The 27,865-nt window shown below is 41.4% G+C and overlaps 1 protein-coding gene across 3 annotated transcripts in view; it reads right to left on the bottom strand.

Annotated features, from left to right (window-relative positions):
- The window catches only part of LOC102787686 (receptor tyrosine-protein kinase erbB-4-like), a 365,449-nt gene that overhangs the window by 11,856 nt on the left and 325,728 nt on the right, over positions 1–27,865 (bottom strand). For 2 of the 3 annotated variants that reach the window (XM_087836449.1, XM_087836450.1), the window contains exons 21-25: positions 14,430–14,591; positions 10,257–10,332; positions 9,908–10,054; positions 1,257–1,354; positions 922–1,092 (exon numbers count right to left, since the gene is read on the bottom strand). In XM_087836449.1, the coding sequence (XP_087692575.1) occupies positions 922–1,092; positions 1,257–1,354; positions 9,908–10,054; positions 10,257–10,332; positions 14,430–14,591 (654 nt within the window). The remainder of the gene's footprint in view (positions 1–921; positions 1,093–1,256; positions 1,355–9,907; positions 10,055–10,256; positions 10,333–14,429; positions 14,592–27,865) is intronic. The other variant, XM_087836451.1, reaches the window with a different exon arrangement.

Below are 27,865 nucleotides of genomic sequence, written 5' to 3'. Positions count from 1 at the left end.
CCAGGCCAACTTCTCTGCACTCTTGCCAGCTGCTAGTGCTACAGCAGCAATTACGGGAAGCAGATCTACAAAACACAACAGAAAAGAGGGAAATGTCCCGGGGTTATATTCGTCCACCTACTCCTACGGTTTTCCCTCTACTGCAATCAACATCCTCCTCCTCCAAACTTCTCTGTTCATCCCTTCTTCAAAGCAAGTCATTATCGGCTCATCTTTTCAAGTGCGAGCGAGTGAGAGCAAATCAGCACAGATAAGATAACTGTCTATATCGGACTGTGTCTGAGGCGGCACAACCTGAATAACTAACTTCCTTCGGCAAAGTCAGCTCACTGATGGATTTATACACCCTTCCCTGCTTGGGCACGCGGCAGCTTCTGATTGTAAAATCAAAAGATCTTCAATTGCCGATCTGGTTGTTGACCTTAAACAAGTAGGACTTTGACTCGATTATCATGTGTGGGTTTTTTTGGCGTATGTGCGCGGCTGTCAGGGAACAAAGAGCCACTGGCAAATGGATAGGTCGTGGGGCTAAAGTTGTATAAGATGCGGAGCCATGGGCTGGCCAGCAGCGCATGGTGCATGCTGCAAAGCAAGCAGCCCAGCCTGCGCTCATTGTCTATTTGTAAACGACTCCAGCATTTTAAGATAGCGGCTTGTTATTTGCCTATGGCGCCCTGAGTAATGAAACCTGGGGCCTGGGGAGCTACTGCATAAAGAGTCCAGGTTTAAGACACACGCACTGATGGAAATGATGGAGGCAGGTTATTAGTAGAGGGAAATCATCAGTGTATTGCAGGTTCTTAACCACCTTGAGCATTTATATAGGACAGTAAAAGAGAAGAGGCACGTACACAAAATTAAAGATGTTTTTTGCTGGAGATCACCTATGACGCTTAACACAGTGTTCGTCAGTGGTCTTACCCTGTTGGGGTCAACACGAGGCCTGGTCGTGCACGACTGAGTGGCCATGTTGAAACCTCGAGGCACCAGATACTCCTCGGCATCCATCAAGTCATCAAGGTCCTCTTCGTCCAGCAGGCTCTGGAAGAACTTGCTGTCATTGGGACTGGGAAGCTTCATACGGTCGTCTCCCTGAGTTACACACGTGTAACAGTTTTAATTGCCGAGCACCAAATTAATTCCAGCAGCATACAGATTGCAGCGAGAGATGCATCCGATAATACTTTTGTGTCTGCACAATATGTAAATGTTTGCAGAGAAAAGAAACAAAGGAAACTTATTATCAAAGGACACACCTGAATCACCAGATATCGCTGTGGGTCACGGGCCATTCTGCAGAACTCGGCGGCCAGCTCTTTGAACTTCGGCCTGCTGTCTGCATCAATCATCCAGCCTGGGAAAGAGAAAGAGGGCAAAGGAAGAATGCCATGGAGTTAGAAACAGAAGCAGAGAAATATACAGCGAGAAGTTTTTTAATTGTCTACAATTCCTTAACCTTTATCCCAGCTGTCTCCTTTTTCTTTGCTCATTTCTCAGAAGGACTACTCTCGAGCCTCTTACTGCATTTGCAGCTTCCTGTCAGCCCTGTGTATTGCTCTAAGAGGGGGATAGTTGCTAAAGAAATAGGAACAACAAATCAGGAACAGTCTGATAGTTAAAGAGTTGTTCTTTAGTACTTCCCTAATAACTCTTGACCCAGGGCTATTAAATACTTAAGAGCCAGCTGCTAAACACACTATTAGTGAATCATTAGGTAATGATTAGTTCATAATCATCCGTAAATCCGGGAAGGTCCATTTTTTTTCATATGTAGAGTTCATTCTCGATAAACTCTACATCAAACACAGCAGAACAAAACACTAATTGCTTCTTTATTGCTGCTTAGTCATTCTTTTTTTATTACCTCAAGTAATTAAGTATATTACTCAGCAGTTACTCACTAGTTACAAAGTAGTTGCTCATAATTTCAGAACTACTTTACCTGCTGTTTCTTTATCTGCTCAGTTGATGTATCATTATAGTTCCTCAGCAATTTCTCTTTGCTTTGTCATCCTTAGCAGTCATTCCTCCACACTCCATTGTAAACACATACTTGCTCAGTAGTTACTCAGTAATTAATCAGTAGTTATGTAGCCATTCATCATGACTTTAGGACTACGTTGTTATTACATTCCCCTTCTTCTTCTTCTTTTGGCTGGTCCATTTATGTGTAGGAACAGCAGATAATCTGCCCGCATCCTACCCAACCTTTATCAACCTCTTCTGGCACACCAACCCTTTGCATGTCCTCCTTCGCTACATCCACGAACCTCCTCTGTGGTACCCCACCTTCCTCCATCTCCATATTCTACACCCTTTGTCCAATAAAAACTATCTCAGCCTCGCCTCTCTAACGTTATCTCTGAGCCCTGAGCTGTCCTTCTGATGTACTCATTTATAATCGCAACCATTCTGGTCACTCCCAGTAAAAATCTTAGCATTTTCCACTCTTCCACCGCTCTGACTCCTGTCTTTTTGTTAGTGCTACCCTCTCCTGTATGATTTATCATTAGAGGTCCTCAATAATTTCTCAATGCTTCAGGTTTACGTCACACTTGCCAATAACGTCTTTACCCCCAGTGTAAAAGCATATTTACTCAGTAGTTCCTGTTCCCCACTTTTGAATCTCTTATTGCAAAGTGTTGCTCAAACCAAAATAATATTTGACAAACAGCTGGCATATCACAGAATACAGCCAGAGGTGCAGTGATGTGTCTCTAAATACCGGAGGACACTGATGATGCATGAGCATGGCAGGGCTGCGACTGGTTTCTAAGGTAACCACGGTGGTTTTCATATATTAGCCTGAACACATGATCAAATGCTAGACAGGCTTTATGAATAGATCATAAATCTCCATCTCAGCCTGCCTGACCATCTTCATCAGCCGCTGCTCTCCCTAGATGTGTCTTCTTCCCTCTGTTCCATTACTTTCCTACAGGATGGTTGCCCTCTCTCTCCCCAGTTATTCTTTTTAATTTGGTAGAATAAAATTATACTGACATCCATCCAATAATATTAATAACCAACTGTCAGGGTATGAGTGTCTTTCATTGTGTTGTTTGAATGCAACCGGCATCTACCGACAGCGATTAGGGTGGAATGTTTCCTTGCGTGTTATTCAGTGCACGACTTGATATTGTGAATCAATCAAAAACGCTTTAAACATCAATATGAGAGCTGTGAGTATTTAATTTGTCTTTATTAGCTCTCTTGCATGAAATACCATTTAATAATAATAATTGAATTTCAGCTAGATCGCACTAAATGTGAATATTCTGTTTCTTCAGTTGGATAAAAACAAAAAAAGTGTCATTTTGGTGCAATCCAACAGCTCCATGAATACACTTCAGTAAGAAATGGTAAAAGGGGACATTTCCAGCTATCACTTTGTACTGGATAATGTAGTGCTTTGTTAAACTTTTATCTGTGGGCGGTTTATCTAAGAGAAAGCACTCAATGAAAGCTGTGTCACTGTGTACCTTCAACCTTCATTTATTTCAGGAATGCTGAATGAGCAACAGTGCCGTTCACTTTGACTTAATTCTACTGCTTTGCTCAAGGGCAACTCAGAGGTTGTAATAAAAAAAACCTTGTTTTTAATTTTACTTTGTAAACCACATTTCTCGCCTTTAGGCTACTGCTGCAGTAAACACAGCAAACCCCTGAAGGTAAAATGCCAGGTGGTGTCTTAGCTCGGATTAGATCGTAAGCAAGGAGAGCTGCTGATTTCACTGTCGACGTCTCCATAACACACTCTGCAGCATCGACGGCTAAAGTGAGGTGTCTCCAGCAGTCAAGTAGGGAGTTTATTGTATGTTATTGTTTGTTTTTTCATGTATTTATGTTACAAAAAACTTGCATATACCTTGCTATACTCTAACGGCATTTATCGAATTAAAAATCTGCAGTCTTATGTGCATTTCTTACATTCTGGGCACCACTTTTAATCTAGCTCCTCTTAAATAAAGCCTGACCCTTTCAGCTGTCACTTCGCCTGTTTGACTTTGTTCAAATTTCCACTTGTAACGCCCCACGCAGGCACATTACCTAAATGAGGTGTAATTACTCCAGCGATCAAACTCTATTTCATTTTTATTGGGGTGGCGCAGAAGCGGCGGGGCACGCAGTGTGACGGCCCATGAGATCACAAACAAACGGCTCGCAGTCAACATGCAATTAGAATTAATGCGGCCGATTGCTGAGCCTGCTTCCGGCTTCTGAATGGGCAGTGTGACTCTCCTGCTACTTGGACTCTGTGCCTGACCTGTTTGGGTTATTTTTGATCACGATGCTCACTGGACGTCACCCATCTCATTAGTAGCTGTGCTGTTTTTGCTAATTGGTGGGTAAAAAATAGTGCATTTAAACCTGCTGGAATGATAAGCAGTAATATAAAATTACTGATTAAAAGGTAATGCCAAAAAACAAGAAGACAAGGAGCCCTGTCCTGATTAAGTGTGGGATCACATAAAGTCAGAATCACTTATTCTATGAGTTTTCCTCCATGGTGTTAAAACAGCCACTCACTAATGTAAACTACATTAATAAGGGTGAAATATAGTGAGTAGGATAAGTGGAACGACATTTGTGTCAGCTGCACAATGACTACGGGTGACAAACACACCATGCACAACCAAGAATAAAAAAGTGCTTGTTGTTACTACAAATCACTGAATTTAAAAGATAGTTCTACAGCATCCGGTCACTACTTGGGTGAAATATGATAGTATTGCTTTAACTGTTCAGGAATCACTGCTCTTTTTATACATAGTTCCAATTTTTCTGAGGTTCAAAAGTAATCAGACATACAATCTTAAATATAGGGACTGTTTTTAATATGTGACTGAAAGTCTGCTGCAGTCAGTGGCTGCATGAAGTCTAGAATGCATGGATATCAGCAAATCCTGTTTCCTCCCTTGAGATGCTCTGCCAGGCCTTTACTGCAGCCTTCAGCTGCTGCTTGTTTGTGGGTCTCTCTGCCTTCAGGTTTGCATTTAATAACTGAGAAGTATGCTCTTTTGGGTTATGATCAGGTCACTGACTTGGCCATTGTGGAATATCCCATTCTCTGCCTTGAGAAACTATTGTTTACCTCAGCTGTCAATATGCCAAGTGAGAAGTGTCCACATCTATTTGCTCTGGAGGAGGCTTAAAACTTTGAGAAAGTCAGCGAAGCTTACTTTGACAGTGATACTGAGGTGAGTTGTTGAGGATATCCTAAACTTTTCCATCAGTAAGTGCTGCTGTTTTTGCCGCTGTTAGCAGGAGTTAGCCTCTGTTAGCTGGTGTATGTCAAACTCAAGTGGATCTAACATTGTTGGACTCTGATACTTAGCAAATCGACTCATTCGATGTGAGGATGTGAGAGGGTCAAAAGTCTAATCTGCTGACAATAAGTATCGGTGACAATACCAGGGATAAATAATAATGTTTTCATGCGCTAGAGCCCTGATGTCAGCTCAGGAAACGTGGTTCGTGGTGAGGAGGAAGAAGATGAGGTGGAGATGACGAGGAGAGAGCAGTGGTGGTGCAGCAGAAACACATAATTAGAAAGCATTGATAAAAATAAGAATGTACAAATGTTACACGATTTATATATAGTTTGAAAGAGCTATTTGTGATCTTTCAATTAAAAGTAAAATTATAAGGTGGTTCTCTAATTTGTCATGTAATTATGAGGGAACAGCACTTTCCTGACCACGAAACTGCTTGTCATTCAATTGTCCATTTACTTATGGGCAGGGATGGGCAGTAACGCATTAAAAGTAGTGTGTTACTGTAATCCGATCACTTTTTCGAGTAACAAGTAAAGTAAGGGATTACTATATGGAAAAATCGTCTTTCTACAGCGTAAAAATTAAACTTCAAATCTGAGCAAGCACCTAGCGCGCTGCCACGGGAATGTGGAATTCACAGAGAAACCCCCGGATCCCCCCACTGACATGACTGGGCCAACCTCCGACTTTTCCACTCCTGTTAAACAGGTGAAAATAGATTTAAGAGCGACAGTGCCGCTGCATCTTTGATTGTATTTACTTTTTGCTGTGTTCTACTTGTATCTATTTAAAAGAGTGAGTGTAAACACACAAAGAAATATTTTATATGCTGGAATATGCAGAAAATGGGTTTTAATTTTAAACAAATTTATCATGTTTTTAAAAAGTAACTAAGTAGTAAGGTAACTAATTACTTTTGAAAATAAGTAACCAGTAAAGTAACGGGATTACTTTCTTGGAAAAGTAATCTGTAATTAGTAACTAATTACTATTTTCAAGTAACTTGACCAACACCGGTTATGGAACGTGAGACAATGTATAGAAATGAATGTAATTCCTAAACAGTTAAAGCAACACTTTTGTTTAACCCTGTGAACTGTAGCTTAAATTCAGCAGTTCGATCATATGTTGATGGTGTACAGAGGCAAAACTACAGAAATGCAACTGACAAAGGGTACTCACACTACATCTGACTTCAAACTCATCAGCTTTGAAAGCTTTCTCCCTTTACTTTTAGCATTCAAAGCTTCTGTGGTGTACTGTGTATCAGACATCTACCCTAATAAATCAGGTGTACATAAGCATTTTTGCTGCTTGTTAAGCTGAATGAACCTCTCTGACCTCAGCATTTACAACATTATTGTCCAGACACGTCCAGACAAATTAGCATAGCACATAAAAATTACATTTCTCCACCAGGAGGAAAGAGAGGATAAGTTGGCATTATTAGGCTAAATGGCTGCAGGGCTTTCATGGTTTGCTTCTGTGCTGTCAAAAGCCATTGGCAACTATTAGATATTATGACATTTCGGTTGGATTAACATTTTTGTCATGGGAATATGTTTTGATATCAAGCTCTAAGCTGGATCACATTATTCTCTTTTAACACATTTGCCATTTTAAGCTCATTGCAGAGTGAATTACAATGAGTGGAACAGTAAACTAAGCTTAAATTCACTGCGCTACAAGCAGCCATAAGAATGTATTGAGATACAACACTGGTACAAAAGATTAGATAATTAAAAATAACTGAGAATCACAAGTAAAGAGGGAAAACAAGAAAGTCAGTGGGGAGGAGTGGAAGTGAGGTCATTTTTGGGGGGATTTTCAGACAACAGAAGACTGAGTGACAGAAAAGTCACTCCGACATACTTGAGTTCAGACAGGGTGGCGTGAATACCAGACTGGTGCGTGGATGGACAGCCAACTAGCCAATGGCTGGCGCAGCTCAGAGCATGGTTTGGCATACAAGTCTGGACAGTTTCCTGGAAATATGGGAGGGAGGGTCCCTTCACAGCCATGGACACCAGCAACAGGGTACAGAATTCAGCCAGGGGAACGATTGCAAGATGGGAAAGACATGGGAGAATTTGGGGAGGATGGGAGAAGGCGGATTTTTGGATGAGTTGTACTGGCTTGAGGGAGCGTTTGGGGAGATGTGGTTGTCCAGATGGAGGATGACACCAACAAGGATGTGGGCATTATCCCCAGTGAGGGCTGGGCTGTATGCTGCAGACCATAAACCAGCATCTCATCACAGTTTCATGACAACACAGCTCATCTACTTTCCTTCTCTCCATATACCAGCTTTTCTTCTAGCCTTGAAATGAAGCCCCAGGGCCCAACTAACATCTCACCAGATGAATATTAAACATCTGAGTCTTATTATTAAACTACAACTCATGCATGACACTTTAAGCCGAATTACAGTAGTGAATAAACATGGCATAAAAATAAATTTGAACATGTTGTCCAGGAGGCGTGCTTTATTGGAGTGCTACTCTGTAACATTGTTTCATGCTGCTATGTGTTGCTTAGACAACAACAATATTTGAATGACTGCTTTATGGAATTTGCTAAAACCTATATACTAATATATAATATGGATCTAGAGTTTTGTAACACCAAGCAGCAAACTTTGGGGCCGAGGCAGTAGTTCCTCTAATGACTACTCGAGGAAGGCTCCAAAAACAGGACAGAGCCCATAGACTTTAGAGCAGAAATAAACAGGTTTACATGCTGGTACAAAAATGCATTTGGTCTCTAAAGCTCTCTTCATTTCATTTATGACATCTTTACAGTAGGTGCCATTTCATATAACTCAGCCATTTCTATTAAGGTTTAAAAATCCACTCTTTGTAGAGGTGAGACTACTTTGATTGTGGATGATCTTGTTTGGCATTCATTAGCATTAATAGCAGCATACTGAGACATACTCCAAGGAGTTGGTTAATTTACTCCAGTAGTACAGTTTCACATCTGTTTTCAGCCTGACAAAATTTGCACATTACTCAGTATCACACAATGTGCAAAACATGCTATTGGCCAAGTTTGCTAGCTTATTAGCTTCATATGCTATAAATACCAAAAGCTTCAAAACAGCAGTCACATTAGAGTAAAAATAAGACAGCAATCTTCTTGAAAATGGAATATATGTTGAATCAGTGACATTTATTCTGTTTTGCATTTGTTGATTGATTGCAAGGAGTTACTGTAACCACTTTTGACCACATTGCACAGCTCTCCTGGTGGGAGGCAACCTGACTCCAAATAGCAAGGGTTTAAACATAATTACCATCTAATTTATAAACACAGATAGCTTTCCAACAGGTTGCAATAAATCGGAGTCATTCTACACTCGTCTCTTTGTAGTAGGAGAATCGACCGAGCTGTTTGCCCGCTGGTTGTATTCTGGTTAAATTCCAATATAAAAGCTAGGGCCTATGCCATTCAACAGTAAAATGGCTGTTTAGCAAACACGTCACTGTTTGCAGAGGACTTATTAATTTCAAACGTATTAATTTCAGGCTGGATTCTAAATTTAAGTAGTTAATGTGAATTTCTGAGTACATAGATGGCAAAAGTGAAGCAGATAGCAACAGATCACAGTTAATTGACATATTTTCCCAGACTGCATGCAATTGCAAACTTGACCCCATTCTGTTGCAGACTGACTCCATCTTATTGCCAGTCTTGACGCACCAAAGTCAACTCAGAGATGACCACCGATTGGGAGTGATCATAGATCTGGTCTCAATTTTTGAAAGCAAGCTTTTCAAACGAAACAAGACTGCAAGTTCATTGCACACAGCTGCAGTAATATTGGTCGTTCCATGGTCTCCATCCACTGTTTTCCCTGATATTACTGTAGCATATCCAGTAACTGATATCACGGAGGTTTACATCTTTTATATGCTATCTCTAGATGATACTTACCATGATATGTGTCCAAACCCCAATAAGATCCATGGAATGATTAAGCCATCACATATAACTTTTAATATTTCTGACGCTCTTCTATCAGGAGGATCTATGTGTTAATTTCACTTCATTCTGTTCACATGTCAAATTAATCTACAAGCCTAACTTGTAGAGCGGAGAAAGCATGGTTAAACAAACTCTTTATATCTACAAATAAAAAGTTGTGGGTTTCTGATCAGTTATGAGCTATTTCTCTAGTTTAGTAACTTCATGCTAGTTTCCAAAGAACTTGCAGCTCTCGAGAGCCAAGCAAATTTAATGCTGTTGTGTGTTTACGTGTTAATTAGTAAATATTACAGGTTCCGCTGTTATGTCATTGTCATTGCTTTTAGCTTCAGACAGTTTTATTGTAAGCTGGTGGCCTGTTGACACCAGATACATATTAAGAAAATGAAAAGGAGGGAAGCCATGTTTATTGGCAAAGCAGCAATAAACTTAAACTAAATTCTAAATGCGTAAATAGACTTTCACATGTGGTTATTATTTATAGATATGTTTATCAGAAGCAAGCTTATCTATGCCATTTCTTTTCATATGTAAAATTATACCCCACACATCACTTTGCTTCAGACACAAGAAGAAGTCTGACATATGTGTGTGTGTGTGTGTGTGTGTGTGTGTGTGTGTGTGTGTGTGTGTGTTCTTACATTTGACCATGACCATGTAGACGTCTATGGTGCAAATTGGCGGCTGGGGCAGGCGCTCGCCTTTTTCCAGGATGTCTGGGATTTCTCGCGTGGGGATCCCATCGTAAGGCTTGCCTCCGAATGTCATCAGCTCCCAGATGGTCACTCCTGGAGTGTGTTGTGCGGAAGAGGAGTAGAAAAACAAAAATATTAATAAGATAGACGGAGAAAGATTGGAAAGGTGAGACAAAGGGGCCCAGAGAATGACAGGGGACAGGGAGCGGGTGCAAATGCAAATGCAGATACACTAAACAGGATTTGAGGTCGCTGGAGCACGAGAAACATTGACGCCTACACGAAATACACTCACCGTAGCTCCACACGTCACTCTGATGGGTGAACTTCCTGTAGTGGATGCACTCCAGAGCCATCCACTTAATGGGCATCTGAGGAGAGACATTAAAAATAAAACAACTAAAATCTGAACTATTAGCTTCTCATTCATCTGATCCATTTATACCTGAATTGCAGACAACTTTCCATTATGCTGTTTTGCTGAAAAGCAGCCATTTCTTTTACTCCAGCATTCAAAAGCTAGCAATCGACAGCGCCTTCAACCATAGTTTTGCTTTGCTCAATATTACTCAAGTATTGTGATTGATTGGACTCAGAAATCATCAATAGCGAGTGCGCTTTTTAAGATGCTAAATGAGATTGTATCGGCCATTTGTCTCACTTTATCCGAGCAGCCTAAAGAGAGCGGGAAGGGGTGCGAAACAGTAATAACAGCAGATCTCTCGACATTCCCGACAAGGACGACGGCAGATGTCGCGCCAAATCCCGACCACTGTGTGATTTCCATATTGACTGGATTTTCAGCATGTCTACTGAGCAAGGCAATTATGTGTCCTTTTGCATGTGAGGTCATTTAAAATCCAGCCCCTCCCTTCGTTTGGTAGCCTGACAGACACACACATACACACACACACACTCATTCTTTGGGGAAATGAGCAGGAAGGGAGGAAATGAAACTGCTTCAGGTTGGAAATGTGGTATGGCACCTCCACTTTCATCTCTGTTGATTTATCTCCCACGGCACGTCTATTTTTATGGCATACGTGTAGATGTGCTGACAACAGCCCCCACCCTTCTTTCTTTTTCTTATTTTTTCCCCAGGCATCAGTGAATACCAACATGGAGCCAATCACTCAGAATGGCTGAATCAAACTCGCCTGGTTTATGAAAATACTGCCCCCCCACCCCGCAACCACACTCCCACTCCCACCACCCTTTTCGTGTCCAGAGATAACTGCTCCAACTCAAGATGCAGTGGCTACCTACGGGCCTCCAGCTGAATGGGTGTAGCGATGAATGAGCCAATTTAATAAAGGGAGTTGATCAGGACATTTGCATAGGAAGTCTCGAGTGGGGTGGGGAAAAAGAGAAGGCGATTCTAATTAATGCAGACTGGTTCCCCAAACAAAACAAACTGATTGGGAGCTGCGGCTACGTTATTTGTTTGCATGAAGTGCTTCTAAATTATATTGTGCTAAAGTTCACCACTGTTTTTCCTGACCAAATGTGCTCAACATAACACATTCCTTGGGGTTTTTGTTGTACGTCCATGCTACTTCAGGTGCTCATGAAGCAAAAAGCGTTAATTTTTCTAAATTTGAAACTGTAATCACAGTGCTTTTGTTTTGTTTTGCTCTTGTAAAGATAACTACTTGCGTCTAAATGACTGAAATATGAAAACGGCAGCCTTTCTTCTTATTTTTCTCCCTTTTTTGGGTTGATAAACAGCAAAATTAAGCTTGGCAATTAATATCTGGCCAGATGGAGCCAACACGGTGCTGTAACCCCGCCGACGTTCCTCCTTATCTCCATCGTTACCTCTGCTGTGATTAAACAACACCACACTTATGATTTTGTTGTTCTCATTTACACGCGTGTCTGTTTTTGTTCCGCTGAATGGGCACAAAACAGTGATTTGATCGCGGGGTATGGATACTACCTGCTAAGTGACGTGAAAAGTAATTCTCCACTATTGCTCTGACGCCGATAAGATCATTATTTGTCTGACAAAAGAAAAACACACTGAGATTAATCACTGCAACTCTGCCGTGTGTGTGACTGGCTGTGCTGACATTTGAAATGAGTGATGATAGAGTAACAGAGGTTGTATCTTCTTTACTTTACAGCTATGCAGCCCCTGACTGTCTGAGCCGGCTTTTGACTGGCGTTTTCAAAGCTCTCTATGGTAACACTTTTAATTGTTCCATAGTCTGGTAGTGAGGTCCCTGGTACCTCTTTCCAGAGGGCAGCAGGGTAAAGAGTGTGTGTGAGGGGTGTGTGGGGTCCTCCACGATGCTGGTGGCTTTGTGGATGGAGCGGGTGCTATAAGTGTCCACGATGGAGGGGAGAGGGGCTCCAACGATCTTCTCAGCTGCTCTCACTATCTGTTGTAGGGTATTGCGATCCGATATGGTGCAGTCACCATACCAGACAGTGATGCAGCTGCTCACGATGCTCTCAATAATCCCTCTGTAGAACGTGGTAAGAATAGATGGAGGGAGATGGGCTTTTCTCAGCTTCCGCAAGAAGTACAGATGCTGTAACCTTCTTGGTTATGGAGCGGGTCTTGAGGGACCAGGAGAGGTTCTCCGCCAGGTGGACAGCAAGGAATTAGGTGCTCTTGATGACCTCCGGAGATGATCCATCAATGTTAAGTGGACAGTGATCTCTCCGTGCTCTCCTGAAGTCAACAATCATCGCTTTTGTGTTATCCACATTCAGAGACAGGTTGTTAACTCTACACCAGTCCGTTAGCTGTTGCACCTCCTCTCTGTATGTTGACTCGTTGTTCCTGAGATGAGACCCATCCCAAGTAGAAGTAGAAAAACACTGAACAAGTGTGACTAGTGCCTTTCTTCTCCTCTTTAAAAAGAACATGGCAGCACGATTTAGATTTTCTCCACAATGATGTGAGAGACTGAAAATCCTTTCGTCAAGTTTTTGGCTCTACAAGCTACCGAATCGTGAGGTGTCATTTTTTGAAGCTCGGGGTGTCTTTTTTTCATATGACTGTATCTTTAAATGCTTTGCCTTATTTGATTGAACAGACAAAAACCAATAATTGAGAGTCTCTAGGAAATAAGTAACTAATAAGTTATCTTTACTCAAGGTGATACAGAAAAGGTAGTTAATGGTAAAGTATTCCTTATCCAACAAGGAAGTATTAGTATGCATCTAGTATGGTGCTTCCTTCCTTAAAGCAAAACAAAAACAGTTACTGAGTGAGTAATCTGTAATGAATGACTAATTACTGATTTGTGCACTCAGATAATTATGATCCAATCAATATTTAAAGAATCGCACAGCTGGTTCCTTTTTAACTGTAAAGCCACTGATCGGGAGGTAATAAGGAAGCTGTCAGGTTGTTTCTGATTTGCTCCACTGTTGTCTTCTTTTAATGCTGTAAGTGCTCTAAGTGCTTGTATTTTAATATACAAGAGCTGCGCACAGATGTATGATGAAACTAATCAGTCTGTGCTAACAAGGCCAGTGTGGAGCTAGAAATAGAACTAAGGATGGAAAAAAGAAATGTAACAAATATCATCAATTCAAACACTTTAAAAACTAATTACATATAATTATATAATGAAAATAGTAACTTTTTTTACTTACTTTTTAGAGTAGGTGGTTGTAGTGTATTATGGGCTATTGTAACTGTTTACTGTGCAAATATGTAAATTTACAGGACAATATGGTGGACAAGGCCAGGGCAGCCGCTGCACTAGAGTACTGTTAATACCACTGGTTGAGAGCCTGGAAAGGACCAGTAGGAAATGAGACTGTGTACACTAAAGTACTTTACTGAAGTACTGAAGGTGTGATGCACTTTTGCATTGTTTAAGCATTAATATGTTTTCACTACTTTCTGCTACAAGGCCACTCTTTTCTACTAAATGCCATTTATTTTTTTACTTAACATTTAGCAGATAAATTGTATCATTGTACATCAAGCTACTCAGCAACATATAATTAAAGTCATCAACAGCTGCAACATTAAAGACATCAATGAATCAGTAATAATGATCCAAAATAATCACGTCATTAGTTACTATTGGCTCTCTTCTTGTTCCCATCACCCCCAACCAATGGCAGATGGCTGCCTCTCATTGAGCCTGGTTCTGCCGGAGGTTTCTTCCTGTTAAAAGGGAGTTTTTCCTTCCCACCATCACCAAGTGATTGCTTGTAGTGGTTTGTTTGATTGTTTGGGATTTCTCTGTATTCTTGTAGGATCTTTACCTTACAATATAAAGCGCCTTGAGTCATCAGTTACTGTGATTTTGCTCAGATAAAGTGAGACAAGTTTATATAAATTAAACTGAATTGAAATGAACTGAATTTAATGTATATTATTGTGAAAAGTTTTCAGTTTTCCCTGTCACAAGTCTTGTAGTTTTAGTACTTTCATATCAATTGACCCGCATGTGAAATTGCGCTGTACACACATAAAGATTAACACTCTTCCACTTACACCGACCTTTCCCCCGTCTGCGTTGTATTCTTTCTCGTCGCCGTCCAGCAGTCGGGCCAGGCCGAAGTCGGTGATCTTGATGTGATTGGGAGACTTTACCAGCACGTTCCGAGCTGCCAGGTCCCTGTGGACCAGCCTCCTCTCCTCCAGGTACATCATTCCCTGAGACAGAGAGAGAAAGAGTTGACTGCGAATCCTCTCATGAAGTCATTCATCATTTTAAATTTCAAGACTGAAGCAGTCTGAGATCGGTGATGCGGCAAATGTCAGCACTAACATAAAACTATTGTCATAATTGTCATTGTCATTAACTGCACATCCAAGCAGACATTTAGACTCAATCATTCATTGTTAGCACTTCTCATATACATGACTCAAAGAGATGGAGACTCCAAGTCGGCTTTTACAGCATTTCAGAGATGTCAATTTTTTGGCACAGACGATCTGCCTGTCAGAGTCCAAAAACAAAACTCAACATTTCTCAGTGTAAAATTTCCCAAACTGTGAGCACTCATATGACAGTGATGTCACTACAGATTTGTTGTTAGAGAACATTGAATTGTTGATATTCATGGCCACTGAGTCAATGATGCTGACTAAGTTTTAAACGTAGAAGCTGTAAACGCCAGAGACCTTATAAGAAAGAGAGATGTGCTCAGTGGAAACCTTAATAGAAACATATGACAGAATCACGTAAATGCAAAAATGGCAACAAACAGCAAATAACCAACTTAGCTGGAGTGTAGTTTCACGACATTTATAACTATTTGGTGGCATCCACTGCTGTGCAAAAGTCTTGAGCTGCCTCTCATGTCTTTATATTTTGCAAGGGAATGGGAAAGAGATGCAGTGTTTTATTGAAACATTTGAAAACGCACATGTAAATACAGTAAATAAGGCAAAAACAGAGTTTGTACAATCATAACGAGCTTGAAAGTCAATATTTGGTGTGACCACTTTTATTCTTCAGCACAGTCTGAACTCTCTTAGGCAGCTTTCTTGTCATGTCTTTAAGTCGTCTTCAGGAATAGTTCTCCAGGCTTCTTGAAGGACATTCAAAGCTCTTCTTTGGATGTTTCTGCCTTTTGTTCTGTTCTCTGTCAACATGATCCCACACTGCTTCAATAATGATGAGATCCAGGCTCTGGGGAGGCCAATCCAAGACTGATATGGTTGCCTGTGTTCCACAGTTTCCTTAGATAGTCAGGTCTGGACTCAAAATGAGTGAAAAAGCAGCCGATGTCCAAAGAAAAACTTTGATACCCTACAAAAATTACAAGAAAGCTGTTTTGAAGCAGCAAAACATAAAGAAACGAGAGGTCGCTCAAGATATTTTTATCTTCTCGTTTTGACAGTAACATGTGAATAAAAGATGAATGCATGGGGTTTTTCATTATGAATGGTGGGACGTCAGCAATACTGACTGACCTCTTAATGAAGTCATAGAGTTGTTTAATGGCGAGCATGCGTAGAAGAAGCGTGACCTGAAAAAGCTTCAAAAGCCAATTTTTTCAGGAAGAATACCCAAGTTATTTCTGTCACATCAGACTGGTGGCTTTGTACAGTTTTTTTGCCTGATGATAACAGAAAAGCTCTTTCCATATTCATTTTGACAGTGGATTTAAAATAAGAGCCCAGAAGCACTACCAAAATGACTGCCAGGTGGAGAAACTTCCCTCTAGAAGCTCTTTGACATTCACAATATATTGTTAAAAAAAACAAAAACAGGTGCTGGCTTTGTAAATGTTCCGAAGTGTGCAACATCAGTACCTACGTCTTGTAACGCGTCCAAGTCAAATGCAATCTTGTTCACTCATAACTGACACGTCGCCTTGGTGTCCTCAGTAATTGGGGCCATTTTCAAGATGGCTGGGCAGGGAGAACAATGGATGCCCTGCTGATTTGTTAACGTTGATTATGAACACCCGATGAGCAAAGCGAGTAAGGGGAAAAACAACAAAGCTTAGACTGGAGACAACTTTGCTTCGCGGCCCTAATTTGTTGCTCAATGGGCTGGACGGAGCAGCGGCTCTTTGACAGTCGCACAAAAAGCTATTTGTGGCGGTGCAAGCGTACGCATGGACACGCGTGAAGTCAAGCAGAGAATGCCAGACACACGCAAACAGGCACGTCTTATCATGCATGTGTGAGCACAAACGCTCACTCTTCTCCTGTCTTGTGCAGTCATATCTGAAGAAAACTGCCAGATGAACAGGTAGACGGGCGAGGCTGGGCCAGTTGAAGCATTATTACTCTGGATGTTAAACAAGTGGATGCCATTTTGCAGGCGGATCAATGAAAACACCTTGGTGGTCATTATGGTCAGCGCACAATGACGAATTCAAACCACGGCTCACGCATCCACTGGTGCGAGAGAATCATTGCCCATTTGAAATGCTTACTATGAAAATACTGTATATGCCTGTGTGTTCGTGGACACGCGGGCACATATCGAGGAACACTGTGTTGAAATGTTCACCGTGGCGAGCCGCCGCACGCCTCCTCCTCCCAGACAAATGTGAGGATAAATCGATCGCTCCAATGTCTGGCTCGCTAGTAGCTGAGTCCTCATCCATCATCCGCTGGTCTCGGGGAGACAGATGTGTAGAAACACATATGCACATGCACTCACACTGACAGTGACCACCCAGAGACCACCACCTACACGCAAAAGCAAGCAATATTTCACCACGGTGCCCAGCTCCTCGTGAAACGCATCCATCGGCCAGTTTGCACATCTCTCACTTGCTTTCTCCGTTATCTCCCAGTTCAGGACACTTCTTACTTGTATTTCCTGTCTCCCTTTTTCTACTTCTGTGGCTTTCCTCTCTAATATGAAGACAATGTGTCCTGACTAGGCAATGAGCACCCCTCTTTTACTGAAAGTGTATTTAAAATAGATTACTTCTGGGGGGTCGGGCAGGCGATCAATAACAATGCTGATTACAATAAGCCAGAAGACGACCGACTTCGGGCGTATTTATCCCGCCTGTTGACGTCGAGAGAAATTAGGAATCAATGGCCCACACAGTCTATTAATACACTTCGACTTAAAGTGACAGGGCAATGAGGGGAGGCCATCGCACTGACGGGGAACGTAGAGCAGCTCAAGGAGCCAATTAATTTTCAGCCACCCTGGGCAGTAAACAGCAGCGTCCCGGGGGGAGGGACGTTGGGGGCAGCCAGCGTTTCAGGTCGAGAGGGTCCGTCTGCCAGTGCACAGTTTAAGACTTTCAATCAAGACCCGAGTCCTGAGTCATGGAGCATAATAAAGAAATTAAAGGCCGATTAGATCATTAGAGATGATTGAAAAAAATATGTGGATTACGTGATTTTTTTTGGTATTGAGAGAACAGCGGTCTTTTCATGCTCCTTGAACTGTACACGGTGAAGATGGTTCCTGTGACCTCTTGAAGAACTTGTTTGGTTTAATACATCATTTAACAAAGGTGCTTACTGCACAACTGGTCAGCCAGACAATTAAGCATTGATACCATCACAACTAGTCACCAGAAATATCAGATGAAATAATTATTCATAATTATTCATATATTCTTAAGATCTAACACAATCTTATGATTTTTAAATCACGAATGAACTTTGATTAACCCCAGCTGATTACTGTTGAATTAAGAAATCACTTAATAAGAACCCGTTTGACATTCTCAAAAAGTACGACATCATGCCACAAGAAACAGCAGAGAAACAATTTCACTGAGGTTGATCAGTCTTGAAAGTGTTAAAAAACATTTCTTAGGCTTTGGGACTCCAGTGAACCACGATCAGAGCCGTTATCCACACGTGGAGAAAACTTGGAACAGCCTTCTCAGGAGTGACAGAAAGCTAGCATTTATCCACTCAACTAGAATAGCACATAACTATGTTCAGGTAACCTGAAACACATTAAATGCTAACAATGCTAAAGTTAGTGCCACTTGACATTCTGTTGAAGAGTCACACTTTGGTGCTGGTTTATCTCGCTGGCAACTAATACGCTGTAAGCTCAATGCAGCAGCTTGGGTTTGAATCTGCCTTGAAGTCATCTTTTCTTTTTCTCTCCACTTTCCTATTGCAGTAAAGGCTAAAATGCCACACATGGAGCTACATTTAAAATATGATTGCTTTTAAGTGGCTATTAAATACACAAGCAATATTCAGACCAGCAATTTTTAGTCATTAAACTGCTGAGAGTTTTCTGGGTGTCTTTGGACTTTTGGATGATCAGTCTGATTATTATTTGGCTTTGGGTCCTGCGTCTTAAGAAGTTGGATTTAAGGTGAATGATAACAATAACATTTAACATAAACTCTACAATAAAGCAAAACTGAAGTAATTACAAAATGAGTTTGGTGTTTAATTTCTGTGGTTTGGTTCAGGCGCTCCCTGAGCTTAAACAAGCTGATGTGGGATGTAACGGGCAGGTCAAGCAGTGTGGTAGGCGGCTTTAGCTGAACTGCAAGGAAAAGGGCGTCCAGAGCTTGGCAGCACTGCAGGATTTCACTGCCTTAAATCCCTTAAAAGAGTTTGCAACACTTCCTGCACATAATACATCTCGCCTTATGTGGTACCAGCCTCAGCTGTGCCTCAGAAACTGCCTGTTTTCATTGAAATTGTCGATCCCCCACATCGTTTGCTTTGAACATCTCCTCCTCAGAGCAAAGTAGTTTGGTTCTTTATAAATGTGAGGGAAGATGATATAAATTCTTTTCAGATTTTAACTGACAGATTACATCAGAAAACATTTGTGTCTCCTAGCATTTTTAAGGTTTTTGGAAGCCCATTTTAATACCAATTAAAGCCTAATATTTATAACTATTTCAGGATCTGCAGGAACCCCGGAACAGCTTGAACAAACAGCAGATGAGTAAAGTACCTGTCTACGTGCCCGAAAGGCAAAATCGCTTTGTTCTCTCTCTGTCAGACATTATTTTTCTGTGGCAAAAAGCAAAGCTGTCGGCCTCAGAAGAAGAGCTACATTTGGCACTGTGCGTCACTCCAAACCTCCCACCGGGCCGATGCACTCAAAGTTCAAAGTAAATGTTTACTTTGACCTTTGAAGGAAAGATGATGATGCTCAGGCTGATGTAGATAAATAGAGAGAAGATACAGTTTGCCTGTGAGTTTTCTAACAAGTAACGAATGACATGCTACACCTCCCAATATGTAACTTTATCAGTTTTTGGTATAAGTAAAGGTAAAAAAGGGCTCTTGTGGACTAAGTGCATTTTAAAGTCAGTTTTATCATGAGAACCGACAATGAAGTTGAAAAAAATAAAAGGTGGTGGTGAGCATGCAAACATTTCAAGGACATTTGGTAATGTTCACTCATATGTTGGATGTAGAATGACTCCAAGTTACTGAAGCTAAATGAAAAAAGGAGCTGAAATACAAACACAGTGATTCACACTGAAGCTAGAAGAGGGACAGACGTGAATCCTCTGTATTTGCTCATCTCATTTCATTTAAATGGCAAGTCAGCTTTCTCATTGTGTAACACAATTTTGCTGTTAATGTTGACACTGGGGCACAACTGGATGAATGGTCACTGTGAACAGCAGCAGCTCATTTGAATACGTCTGTCCAATTCAGGCAAAGCCACAGTTTCCAGAAAACATGTGCTTGAACCGTATATGAAAGGTCCCGCTGAGCATGTTCACTGCAGCTTTCCCCCGCCTCCCAGCAGTAAGGTTAAGGGCCTAACATCCTTGCTGCTAATCCCAGATGACACTGGGGGTATGTTTGAAGCCCTCTGAGCATGAAGTGCTGCTATAGCAGTTTGAAATAATTTTGCTTTTTTTTTTGTGTGCCAAAAACATTTACTCTGTGTAACTTTTCAATAGCTGTTTTGCCAAGACCTTTGTAAAAGTCACGATGTGCTTTGGGACGTTGGCATGGTCAGCCAGGGTCTACTGTCTGTGCATACACTGGCAAAACACCAGTTATTAATGCACGATATATATCCAAGTCATACACAACTACTTTTTTTGACTGCAGATGAAAAAAGTAAGTCAGTATGACTCTTAAAAAATTACAAAAATGGTGTAAAAGAAAAAAAAAAATCACATATGATTTGATTGGCTGGCGGGTATTCAACTGTTCAAATGCTACCAGTTGATGACACACAGCTCTATGAAGGTGTTAAACACAGTCCATTTTATTGGTTCCTCTGCACACGTAAACTCACGCAACAAACTATGTGGACTCACAGGCCACTTTATTAGAAAATGACACCTGTTCAACTGCGCATTGATTCAATTATTTAGTCAGCCAATCACACGGCAGCAGTTTATTGCATTTATGCTTTTGAATGCATGTTGAACCTCGAAGCAGATGAACTACAGCAGCAGAGGACCACACTGGGTGGCACTCCTGTCAGCTAAGAAAAGGAAACTGAGGCTATGATTCACACAGATTTACCAAAATTGGGTCGATCCTACCTTGTATCAACAATTCAGGCTGCTGGTGATGTAATGGTGTGGGGGTAATGTTCTTACCATACTTTGATCTCCTTAGTACCAACTGAGCATCATTTAAACACCACAGCGTCTCTGAATATTCTTGCTGACCATGTCCATCCATTTATGAGCACAGTATATGAAGAATAAAAGCTGTAACTAATAAAGTGGCCACCGAGTGTAACTATTAGATAGTTTTTAGTGATTATTAAAAATGTAACTAACTGGACAAACGTAGTCGAGAGGTTTGTTTAAGTGACTCTGGATCAGTGTGTTTTTCAGTGCTCTTATAATGCAGAACCTTCAGTTGTTACTCAAAAAGAAAAAAAGAATTACTTATTGCTTTTCTTAAAAGTAATTACACAGAGAAATTAGCTTTACTTAAACCACTCTTTACGTTATTTTCATGTTCCTCCATAACATGACCTGAATTTTATTGTCTCATGATTACCAGTTAACATTAGAAACCTGAAGCCACAGCCCGACATGCCAGCACAAATCCCTGCTAACATGCTGTCTGTGCAGGTTCTTGCAATGAACCAGTGCTGTGTTAGCAATATAATGTAGTTCTTTATCTCCTAGATGCAGTTTGCATTTCCCCCCTTTTTCGTGCTCTTGTTCTTTAAATCAATATAAATAAAAGTAAAGTCCATATCGCCAGACATGAAAAGCTGCACACTGCTCTGCTATTTTTCTCCTCCCTGCATAGGAACCCAAAACTCTGTCTGTCCTCCCATCGCGCAGATAACTGAGGAACCTCACCGAACACTCCTTAAGAGGCTTTAGGAAATAGAAAAAAAACCCACCCTCAATGTATTTCTCATGTACTAATATGGAAACATGGTGGATTGTGATGTAAAGTTGAGGATTTTAACAGGAAAGTCTGTGGGGCCTGACTTGTTTTTGGCACTTCCACATTGTCTTTCAGCTTTGTTCAGTGTGTTAGACCTTGAGATGCCAGTGGGTCTTATGGAGTAGCTGTAAATGTAAATGCCAATGATCATGGACTGATTCTTACATAGCACTTTTCTACTCTCCCGAAGCACCCAAAGCACTTTATACAACATTCTTCATTCACACAAGCACTTTTTTTCCTGTGCAGAAGTGCATAGGAAACATTCACACATTAACGTTTACACACATTCATGCTCTGATGGATGCATTGGAGAGCAACACGGGGTTGGTATCTTGCCCAAGGCAGGTAAATGGGCTACTATACCTGGTGACCTAATGTAAACACGATTGCCTGTAGCTAACCCACAGAAACGGTACAAATGCCTCATGTTGCTTCACCCATCAACTCTTAAAGCCACAACCTAAACTCACTCATATCACTACGTTTGAGTTCACCGCAGCTTTATCAGAGCTGGATGTGTCAGCTGAAAGGTGACGAGTAATTGTGGCACAAAAGCTGTGTAATTAACAGCTTTAAACAGTGTTTAGTCAGCTATTTAAACTTTGCTTTAGCTATTCTAATGTCACTTAATAGACTCGGCAGAGGAATGCTTCTTCTTGTCATAGCTGTCTTTACCTCTGACTCATCCTTTTTATGTTTCCACTTACTGACTGAGCTGCGTTGGATTAAAATATGCAAACGTTTTCTCATATTTTACACCACTTGCTTCAGTTTTTGTTCTATATAGAGAAGAAAAAGGTCAAAAATCTGAACTAATATGCAAGATAGAAGGGAATGAATGTTTCCCTGTTGTTTTGTTAAGTGTTCGTTAAATAGCTTGTGAAAGCAGAGGGATTTATTGTGAATAGTTTATCCTTTTTCTGACCTGGTGTAGGGCTAGCAAGTGGGATAAAATCTCATTTTTAAACAGCACCGAAGGTCTTTTTCATCTCCGCGGGCTCCTGAATTGCTTACAGGGGCTAAAAGTCTTCCAAAGCACGCAACAGACGAGGTCACGGCTGGTCGGCAACCCATTAGCACCTCCTATCTAACAGGAAGAAAAGAAGAAGGAAGATCTGAGTCTTCGGTAATGTAGAAAAACAAGCGCATGAAAAAAAAAGGGAGTGGAGTGGAGGAGTAACTGCGGGGAGCAGTGCACCTCAGCAGTGGTGCTGCAGAATAACAGATGCTGGGCATAAAGGAGAGCAGCTGGAAGGTAAGAGGAGAAAGAGGAGGATGGACACGGTGGACTACAACAGGTAATATATCCAAGTCAAGTCAGCAGATCCAGTTTTTGCTGAATTATTACCAATGTGCGGCAGTTTCAATGGGGACTCTCAGCAGTTAAATTGCTTTAATGATCCAATTCTCAGGTAGAAACATGTGCACCGACTCCCTGGACTTCACTTTATTTGGGAATTCATGTTAAGAAAGGCTAAAAGAAAAAATTCCAAGGAACCAAAAGGTGATGTGTCTGTTTCCAGAGGGAGTGATAAGAGCACCGCATGTGGTGCACCCCCCTTCCACCACCACCCATCTCCCACCCAGAAAAAAATGAAAAGAAAAAAAAATCCAGCCGCCCCACAGAAAGGGTGAGGAGGCAGCAACAATATGAGCAATATGGAACTGTCCACACGCCGGGAACTGGGACCAGTGCGATAAGGAGCATGCACAATGGCTCCGCTCAGGTGGCGCAGGTGGTCGTCTGTCATGCGCTGTGTGCTGAGCTGGAGATAGAATGGAAGGCATTCCCACAGAGCTGGCGGTCTCCAAAGCATGTGTGTGAAAAAGACCTCGCTGTGTGCTTGTGTGGGAGCGAGGGAAAATAGACGGGAGTGAGAGTGAGCCAGTCTCTTCAATTGAGAGCGCATAACAAATTCAAATTTTATTCTGAAATGCTGTTACAGAAAGTTGAGTCAAATTTGTTCCCCAAAGAAGAGATTATATGCGTAAAAAGTAGCATTCTGTTTGAATTACCCTCGCACCGTCGCTGGATGGTTTGGATGGCTAATGAACGATGCAGGTGAATGTGGCATAACGGGACATATGTAACGACGGCTAAGCGGCGGCGCAGCACGCCGGGTGCGGGTCCATTTACTCCGCATTCAGCCATTCTGGTTTCACAAAGCAGGAGAAACTGTAGCTATCTATCAACCAGAGCTGCTGATCTGTGCGTCTCTGTGTCTGTGTGCACAAAGGCTATGGTCGCACTGGGGTGCACAACATGACAACTAAAGACAAAGAGCAACATTTCTAGATTGGCAGCATCTTTGTAATGGTCCTGGGCTTTTGTGTTGCAATGATACGCTTTAGTTCTGTTGTATTATACGATTTCAGGTTCCTCTTTTGTAACTTTCTGTTTGGATTGCTTTGCTTTTGATTGTCTTAAGGTTGTAACTCCAGCTTCTTATATTTTTTTTTGTTTTAGCTTTGACTCTTCATGGCGCAGATTCAACCATGTGCTGGAAATACTCCTCAGAGATCTTGGTCCATGTTGACATGACAGTGTCAAACAGTACAGTGAACTCATTGTTATGTTCAAGAAACCAGTTTAAGATGATTTCAGCTTTGTGACATGGTGTGCTGACCTGCTAGAAATAGCCATCAGAAGATGGTTCATTGTGGTCATAAAGGGATGGACATGGTCAGCAACAATACTCAATACTAAGTAGGCTATGGTGTTTAAACGATACTCAGTTGGCGCTCAAGGGTCCAAAGTGTGCCAAGAAACCCTCCCCCACACCATTAAACTACCAGCAGACTGAACCATTGATACAAAACAGGATGGATCCATGTTTTCATGCTGATTATGCTAAATCTCAACCCAGCCATCCAAATTTGGTGGCATAAATCAAGACTCATCAGACTGTGCAGCAGTTCTTCAGTTTTCTATTATAAAGTTTTGTGCCTGTATGAATTATAGATAAAGTTTCCTGTTCTTAGCTGAAGGGAGTGGGACCTGGTGAGATGCTCTTCTGCACACCGTGGTAGTAAACACTGGTTATTTGAGTTACTTTTGCCTTATCAGCTTGGAACAGTCTGACCATTCTCCTCTGACCCCTGACATCAACAAAAGCATTTTCATGTAGAGAACTGCTGCTCACTGGATATTTTGTCTTTTTCAAACCATTCGTACTCTTCTAGCAGAAGCCTATCTCAGCTACCAAGGGCAAGAGAAAGGTTACCTCCTATACAGGTCTCCAGTCTCTTGCAGGACTAACACAGAAACAGAGACAGCCAACCACTCACACTCACATTCCTATGGGCAATTTAAATTCACCAATTAGCCTAACTCTACTAACTGCATGTTTTTGGACTATGGGAGGAAGCCGGAGTACCCGGAGAGGACAACATGCAAACTCCAAACTGAAAGGCCAGATGGTGGATTCAAATCCAGGTTAACTGCTGTGCTGTCGCGCTGCCCCACAGTCTTTTTCAAACTATTCTCTGTTAACCTTAGAGATGGCTGTGTGAGAAAATCCCAGTAGGATCAGCAGATTCTGAAATACTCAGAACAGCCGATCTGGCATCAACAACCATGATGATCAGTTCTAAAGTGCGTTGTCTTGACCATAATCTTGTCTTGGATAAGTAGATATCTGTGTTAGCAAGTGGTTGAACATGCATAACTAATAAAGTGGCTGGTGAGTGTGTAGTCATGTTCTTGCTTTGTTTTTCTCCGATCATCTGATGTGTTCTCTAGTTCTAGTTCTCTAGTTGTTTTTGATCTCTAGTTGTTTTCTCTGCTCTCTAGGAAAGTTTCACTTTTGGGTTTTGTTGTTACAAGTAACTAACTTCATAATGCTAAATAAACCTCACATTTTGTACCTTTACAGATTTCTACATCAGTATTTGGATGATGATGCAAGAACATTTAAGTTGTTGCATTTATGGTAACTGGTCTGTTTTCTGGTGGCTTTTAAGCTTTGCTAATCCATTTTTTCGTTTGTTGGCATCCGTCCATCATCATACTTTTATTAAACACTTTCTATTTGTGTCAGATATTTAAAATGTTTCTCTGATTTCTTGTATTTTGCACCTCAGGGCCACCGTACGCAGGTAAGACAGAGCACGTAAAAGCAAACCTCTCAGTGGGAGGGAACTTAAAAAAAAACAATGTCAGAACTTATCAGCGCTTGTTGTCTTCCTCCTTCCTTTCTTAATTATATCTTTCCTCAAGAGAGGGAACCAAAGGTAAAAATATCTAAGCTCCGTTGCCATGATCTCAACTCCCCTGTGGGACAGAGAGATCCTTCCAAAATGTCACTGTGCAGGCAATAACAGACCGCTGCTGGCGAATTTACATGAGCAAATGTCAATAATTTTTTTTGGCTTCTGCAACGGAATTAAAAGGAAGATTTTTTTTCCCCCTTTCAGTGCTATGAATTTCATCTCTCCTGAGTAAATACGGGTAATATATATCGTAGCGTAAAGCTGCAGAAACATGGAAGTTCAAGTAAAATTTAAATAAAACCCTCCCGCTTCAGCTGCAACAAAAGATGACATTTTCAGCCATGTAACTAAATGTCCTTGTGGGGGTGACGGTGCTATCCAAGCATCAATTAACAGCACTCAAGTGAGATCCTGTGAAGTCTAGGATGGCCTGCGGGCAGCCGAGAGGACGGTAATGATGGGTTTCATCAGCAGCTCAGCGGCCTCGTGACTTCGACAGGTGAAGCGGACAGAAAGGAAGAGAGAAAGCAAACAGGAGGAGAAGAGAGGGGAACAAAAGAACAATGAGGACATCTGATCCTGATTTGAATCAGCTGAGCACCAAGCCATACACTCACTCAGTCCAGCGTTCACAGTAATGCCTGTAATTTGTCTGCTGCTCGCTGTGACACTGAGAAGTTATAATTTTTAATCACAGAGGGTAATTATCTCGGTGAGAAGCTGACAGACTATTCTGCCCACTGGCTACTTTTCATACGGGAAAGAGGACACTTTACTGTTGATATTGCACGCATGCACACAAATAAGTAACAAAAATGCTTTAATTTCAGCACGCCGTTTCATCCCGTTTGTTTGTAATAAGGCTGCTCGTAGCAAAGAAAATGAAATCCTGATTGCACGAAATTGATTCACAGAGCAACCTGGCAGAATCGTTTATGCTTGTTTTGTTAAAATGACATGTTTAGGACTCCATAATAAGTACAGAAGAAAGTTGTTTCTTGTTTACAGCCATTTCAGAAAGGCACGGTTATGAAGTGTTTGTCGGAGAATCCCTGCGAATTTCCACCTGCCGCCATTCATCTGCATGCGTACGGACGTCTGTGTCTAATGAGTCTCGGTTCCAGGCATTGTGAGTAATCGGGATGTATGGTAAGAGGTGACGATCCAATCAGGCCTTCCTACCCAGTGGATCTGGCAGTCAAATCCCTCCCCTTATGCATCCTTGAGCACTGCTGATCCTTACAGATAATTAGAAAGACCCAGGGGGCTTATCTCTCCGCCGCCCGTTCCACTCATCACCTCATACTCTTCCTCTGTGGTCTCCCCACACCTTGTTTCCTCATTTTGTTGCATCAGCAGGGACATGTGTGTCCTCCTGGGGACCGGCCGGTGTGTGTGTGTGTTTGTGTGTGTGTTAAAGAATTTGAGAATGTGTTTGTGTTGGAGGAAAACACATCACTTGGTTTGGTTTTTGTTTCTTATCATGAAAGATAGTATTATGGGTTGTTTGGTAATCATGGCGTGATGTGCCTTCCGACAAGCTCTCAGATGCAAAGAATTGTGGGACTGCATTATTAATGAAGCCCCGGGGAAATAAAGAGCTGAACATGGATCACTACCATATAGCCTGCTGACAGTAATAAATTCACTATAACTTTATATAATGTGTTTTTAGTGGAAAATATAGACTAAAAGGAATTCATCAATCATTTGGCTTACGTGCTAAAATATATGATATCCTCCTTTGGTGTGAAGGATTTTAAAATGTGCTATTTTCACTGCTAGAGCTGGCATCCAGTGGCAATTTGTCATATCTGGATTCGGGAAGAAAAAAAAAAAGCTTTAGAAAGCGCTCAAATCTGTTTAAGCAGTTTGTTTGGAGGGACACTTGAATGGATGTGGAATAAAAACCT

This window comes from Neolamprologus brichardi, chromosome 23 (genome assembly GCF_056152115.1).
Source record: "Neolamprologus brichardi isolate AB-2024 chromosome 23, ASM5615211v1, whole genome shotgun sequence".
NCBI classification, from domain to species: Eukaryota; Metazoa; Chordata; class Actinopteri; order Cichliformes; family Cichlidae; genus Neolamprologus; species Neolamprologus brichardi.
The sequence above is the reverse complement of the archived record's forward strand: the minus strand, read 5'-3'. Positions and strand labels throughout refer to the sequence as shown.